General features: G+C 36.1%; 1 protein-coding gene across 1 annotated transcript; it reads right to left on the reverse strand.

Moving 5' to 3' along the window:
• Nucleotides 1–2298: 2298 nt before the first annotated feature.
• On the reverse strand, nucleotides 2299–4857 carry LOC120177127 (amino acid transporter AVT6A-like). The gene is made up of 6 exons (XM_039183358.1): nucleotides 4538–4857; nucleotides 3948–4447; nucleotides 3626–3778; nucleotides 3281–3484; nucleotides 2732–3197; nucleotides 2299–2623 (listed from the first exon to the last, which is right to left on the reverse strand). Exons 2-6 carry the CDS (start codon nucleotides 4372–4374, stop codon nucleotides 2479–2481), a joined length of 1395 nt encoding a protein of 464 aa, XP_039039289.1. The 5' UTR covers nucleotides 4375–4447; nucleotides 4538–4857; the 3' UTR covers nucleotides 2299–2478.
• Nucleotides 4858–5802: the final 945 nt, after the last annotated feature.

Genomic DNA, 5802 nt, shown 5'->3' on the forward strand with positions numbered 1-5802 from the left:
AAAATATAATGGTTACATCGGTTAATGGTTACAGTTAACGGTAACATATTAATTTAAACATCCCTATTAATAAACGACTTTAATTTTTGTTTTAACATTTAATTTTTAGATAAATTACTAATTACGATTTATTCCTACGTAACTTATCACTACTTTCTGAATAAATGAAAATCATCATCATTCATCCAAAAAAAAAATTGCTAAATATGGTCCTTTTGTAAAAGTAATTTGACGAAGGGTTTGAAAGCAATGGAGCTCATTTTTTTTTGAGAAATGCTGCCAACTCCATTGTTTTCAAAAACATGTCACAGGCCTCCGCCGTACTGTGCCCTGCCCCAATCCTACCGCCACTCTCACCAAACCCGTCGTCAAATTCCACGTGACAGCCGCCAAGACGTTTCCAAAACTAAGCAACCGCAACCTCAGAGTAGCCATCATAGGGGGTGGCCCGGGCAAGAGGCTCGGCTGCCGAAACTCTGGCAAAGGGCGGCATCGAGACGTTCCTAATCGAACGCAAACTCGACAACTGCAAGCCTTGCGGTGGAGCCATTCCGCTTTGCATGGTGGGTGAGTTCGACCTACCGTTAGACATCATCGACCGGCGAGTCACCAAGATGAAGATGATCTCTCCGTCAAACATCGCCGTCGACATCGGGCAAACGCTGAAACCCCACGAGTACATCGGGATAGTGAGGAGGGAAGTGTTAGACGCTTACTTGAGAGACAGAGCTAAGGAGAATGGGGCTAACGTTATAAATGGATTGTTCTTGAAGATGAAAATGCCTAAGAGTTGAGATGATTAACTAAGGAGGAGGATGACTTTATTTATAACAAAATAATTTCCCCTCCTTCTTATACACAACCAATGTGTGACTTTGTCAAAAACCAACAAATCTCTACCTTGGCAAATTCCACACACATCTCTAAAAAAACAATCTTTTAATTTGTAACTTGGTCAATATTGTTACAAATTAAAATATTTTTTTTAGAGATGTGTGTGGAATTTGTCAAGGTGGAGATTTGTTGGTTTTTGGCAAAGTTCCACATTGGTTGTGTATAAGGAGTGGAAATTCTTTTGTTATAAATAAAGTCATCCTCCTCCTTAGTTAATCATCCCACAAATATAAGCCTTCTTCTATATTAAAGGCTATTTGTATTCTTTCTCTCTTTGTAATATTTCCTCTATTAGTGAAATATTTTGGTGTTCTCTTTTATGTCTATTTAATAACTATTGTCGGGTATAGTTGTTGTTAATTATTGTCCTATTAAAATTACTTGTCTTGGTAGTTTTGTCTAAAGAAAGTGGGTTTTAAGAGGGACCATTGTGACCCCTCCTCTTCCATTCTTTCTCCTCAACATCATCTGGTTTCTCTCCTTCAATAGCAATGTCTAGACCCTGTTGAAATAGGGCATCTAGAACCTCACTTTGCCACATGCCGAAATGACCGGTGCCATCAAAAATCTACACTGTAAATCTAATATTTGTCACAGCATTTCTTGCCAAAATTGAAGATGAAGAAGCGTCTGTCATTTCTACTACAAATTCTATTTAATAGCTGCCAATGCGGAATGTCAATTATCCCAATGAAATTTTTTCTGATGTGGAAGATCAGCCTAAGCCGCAACCACAGAGCATACTAAAATAAACCAAGATCGTTGATACCAATTGTTGTGGAATTTGGGTTAATTTCCACCAATAACAGATTCACCTTCGAAACTATTATCTAGGTGACTAGTGTGAAAACAATTGCACTAAAAATCACCCCAAGGTATATTCCCAGAAAAGAGGAGGGGTCACAATGGTCTCTCTTGATCGGAGTCTAGACCTTAGAAGCAACACCATGCTCTGTGCTATCCTCTGCTTGTTCTCATTGACTGAAGAGCTGAATTCTATCAAACAAAAATGGAGGAAATCCCAAGGAGTTGCTGCTTTAGCTTTACACTGTGTATAATGGTGTAAGGCTTCATTCTTCAATACTGCTGCAAATTTCTCTGTAACTTTGGAGGATTGGTTACAGTTGTACAGTTAACATGTAAGTTTCCTGCATCCACTCAAACCCCATTATTTTTTAAGGTGTTAATTCACAGAATATGATGCTTAAATGAGGAGATTTAAGATCAGAAAATGAGAAATTAATTCAGTTTGAAAGACTGAATTTTAATGCAAGTATTTTCTGGATTTTGAAAACTGCGCTTGAAATTGATCTCTCTGTAATGAGACTTGAGATTTGAATACACCTCAACAGAATCAAGAAAGAAATAAATAAAAAACTTGCTGCACAAATCTCTCAAGCAAACTACAAACAAGAAGATTAATTTTACAACTTGATTTAATGTCTACTCCGTACACTTACATAACAATGCCAAATTTGTTCTACACATTGGAAGAAGTCCATGTTCATCTTCATTTCCATCTTATTTTACAGCTTACAAGCCTCCATCGAAAACCCAGATTTTTTAACTAAACCTCAAATGATATCACTCCCTGGGTTCTGTTCCTGAATTCTTCTTAAACAGGGCTAGAGCATCACTATATACGGCAACCATGTTTGAGAATACGGCCAGCACGATCATGAAAACCGCCAAGATCTTGTCCTTCTTCGTTGCTATGGAGTGACGATCCCTGAAATGCCGATCAAAAATGGTTTAAAGTAACTCTATGTTTAGTCTCATATATGAAGGATGCTCAGCAACATGAATGAAACCAAGGGAAACTGCGGCGGAAACTCACCTAAGAGTAACAGCTGCAGGAAAAATGAAACCAAGGCAAACTGCAGCAGTTGCTCCTGTGAATTGGAATGCATCCCAGATGCTGGGGATGAAATTTGCACCCAAGAAGATAACCGTGATGAGTCCGGCAGTAGTGAAAGCAAACCTCGTATTAGATAGAGCTAGCGGCCTTGCAGACGGGAACAGGAGTCCGTCCATGTTGAGTCGAAGCGGGTAGAAGACAATGGGAAATACAAGCATGAGGTGAGCAGCATAGCTAACACGGACGGTGTCATTAAGGAGAGAGCTATAGGGAATGCCAAGGTCAGTATCGAAGTTGGCAAGCACGTCGTCCAACGTAGCGTCACCGAATAGAAGGAAGCTGAATAAGCTTGTCATTATGTAAACAATCGAGCATAGAGCAAGTGCTGTTTGCACAACAGGTGCTATCTGGGTAGAGTCTTCCAGTTCATTATCTATGCTGTGAACTGCAAATTTAAGCACACAAGAAATTCAGCCAACGTGAAGGCTGAAAAAAACTGCTGAACCAAGAATCGAATTGATCGCATACCGTTGTAGTGGCAGATATACGCTGTGACTAAAACGGGGACTACGGTGAAGAGTTTCCAGAACGAGGTCATATCGGTGACATCTGGTAGCAATCTTGGCATCAGTATTGTTCCACCTATTAACTTGACAATTGCTATTCCCACAGTAATGACAAGAAACACAACTGCCAGAGCAACTGATAAGGCAGATGTAAATCTCAAGGAATCTGCAACAATAAACATTCAATACAAACTATCCAACTCAGATTCTAAAAGGATGAAGTTCTGAGAGTTCAAAGGCTGTAATGAAGTGTAAAGATGAGCATAAGTTTGCTGCTAGATTCTAAAAGGACAACCGAGACACTAACCGATTCGCTTGAAACATGCCAATGGAGAGAAGATCCCAAGTGTAGTAACAAGGAGGATGAAGGCTCGGCCGTTCCACCAGTGTTCTCCAAACCACCCTTCAAGGACACCAGCATGGTGAACACCACTTGATGATGTTCCAGAAAGAACATCACCTTCAAGAACCAATAAACCATCATAAGCTCATAAGCAAATTTACACATTTCCGTTAAGATCAGGTAAGGGAAGAATCTAGTAAACAAATGATTCATCATGAAATGTGATCAGAGCTCATATTCAAAACACAATTGGAAATCAAAGAATCGAATTAAAACGAAGTCATACCGATAATAATCATATACACAATGAGAACACCAATGTTGTTGACTAAAACACAGATCTGCAGAAAGATTCTTCCATATTTCCCAAATGCATCCCCCATAAGGCTTCCATAAGAAGTTGTTCTTCCAGCCCTACTGAACCGAAGCAAGAACTCGATCGAGACATTAGTTAAGAACGCCATAAAGACGACCATCGCAATCCCGAGAATCAGACCCAGAACTTTCATTGTAGCAGGCAAGGCCATGATCCCAGCACCAACAATTGTGGTAGACAAGTTAAACACAGCGCCAGTAAAAGAAGCTCCATTAAATTCATCATAACCAGCATGTTCATCTTGTCGTTTAGGCAATAAGGGAGCTGTATCATCAGCAACATGTTTACCCCTCCTTGACTTCGTCTCCTTCTTTGGTCTTATATCCCCAATTGTCATCTTTTAAATAACCCAAAACTCTAAAAACTTCAACTTTTCAGGCTAAACCCAGCTCGAGCACACTACAGGAAATCTGTCCAATTAGAAAGTGAAATTTTTTGTTAAATTCCTTCATAACAAAAACCCACAAAAAAAAGAAAGAAAGAATCTTGATAGTGCTAACCTGCAACAAAAGTACAAACCTTGCACCCTTTTGAAGTCGAAAAAAAGAGAGAATTTTACCAAATCTGCTACAAAAAAAGGTATATCTTTTCCAAAAAGAACTCCAGAATATAATCAATGAATCAACTTAGTAAACAGGGAGTTTTTGCAATCAACGGAAACTTTGTATTTCCTCGATTTGAATCTAATATAAGTACCAAAGCATAAATTGAAGCCTAACCCAGAAAAGAAAATTCAATTCTTGACCAAACCCAGAAGAGAGAAAATAAAAATTTACAAAAGCTTTGACATTAAGAATTGAGGGAGACCCAACAACAAATGTAAGAAATAGTGTTCATCTGAGTACTCCCTCCTCGTTTAACAGGAAATCCTCCCAAGACTTGGGTGTACATTCCTTTTGTAAACACAAGGCAAATTGTACGGCTGTGATGAGAAATATTAAACAAATTGGAAATTCCAATAATTTACTTTGCCGTATTACCACGTGCTGAAATGGAGTGAGAACTTAATAATATTTATTCCATTTGATTCATTAAAAACTAAGTGTCTGTTTGTTTAGCTGTAATTGGTTTTCCAGAAAATGAATTATTGGAATTTGAATTACTGGAATTTGAATTACTGGAAAATGAATTACTAGAATTTGAATTCTGGAAAATGAATTACATTTCTGTAAAATGAATTACATTTCTGTAAAATGAATTACATTTCTGGAAAACATCTGGAAAACGTTTTATGATGTTTGGAAGATGTTATTTAAACATTTTTTCGGTATATTTAGTGAAATAAAATTTTATAAATTATATAATTATTTATTAAGTAATAGTACTATATATTTAAAAATATTAATTAGTATATTTTAATATCTTTACTAAAATATTATTAAATATATAAATAATATTATTCATTATTAAATATAAAAAAAATTATTATATATTATTAAAATAAAATATAATATCTTATATTATTAATATAATTGATTATTTTATATAATATTAAAAATAAATATATTATTATAAATATTAATAAATATATTTAAATATTTAATAATTAATATTTGATGAAAATGATATTAAAATATTTAATTAATATTAAATTCATAAAATAAAATTATTTTAAGTATTTTTGCTTTGAAGTGAAAAGTTCGGAAAATGACTTACGGAAAATGAATCCGTAAGTCATTTTACAGAAAACACAAAGGAAATTCTGTTACTAGGAAAATGATTTACATTCCGGAAAACGAATTACGTGAAACAAACACGGGAAAAC

This window comes from Hibiscus syriacus, unplaced genomic scaffold, assembly GCF_006381635.1.
Source record: "Hibiscus syriacus cultivar Baekdansim isolate YM2019G1 unplaced genomic scaffold, ASM638163v2 tig00112281_pilon, whole genome shotgun sequence".
Lineage (NCBI taxonomy): Eukaryota > Viridiplantae > Streptophyta > Magnoliopsida > Malvales > Malvaceae > Hibiscus > Hibiscus syriacus.

Bases quoted from the DNA above. Each gene is read 5' to 3' on its own strand.
- LOC120177127 (XM_039183358.1), bottom strand. From the start codon at position 4,374: ATGACAATTGGGGATATAAGACCAAAGAAGGAGACGAAGTCAAGGAGG. The intron at 3,485-3,625 runs GTTAGTGTCTCG...TTATTGTTGCAG, and splicing joins GGCATGTTTCAAGCGAATCG to ATTCCTTGAGATTTACATCT. The intron at 2,624-2,731 runs GTGAGTTTCCGC...TCGGCATTTCAG, and splicing joins CCTGCAGCTGTTACTCTTAG to GGATCGTCACTCCATAGCAA.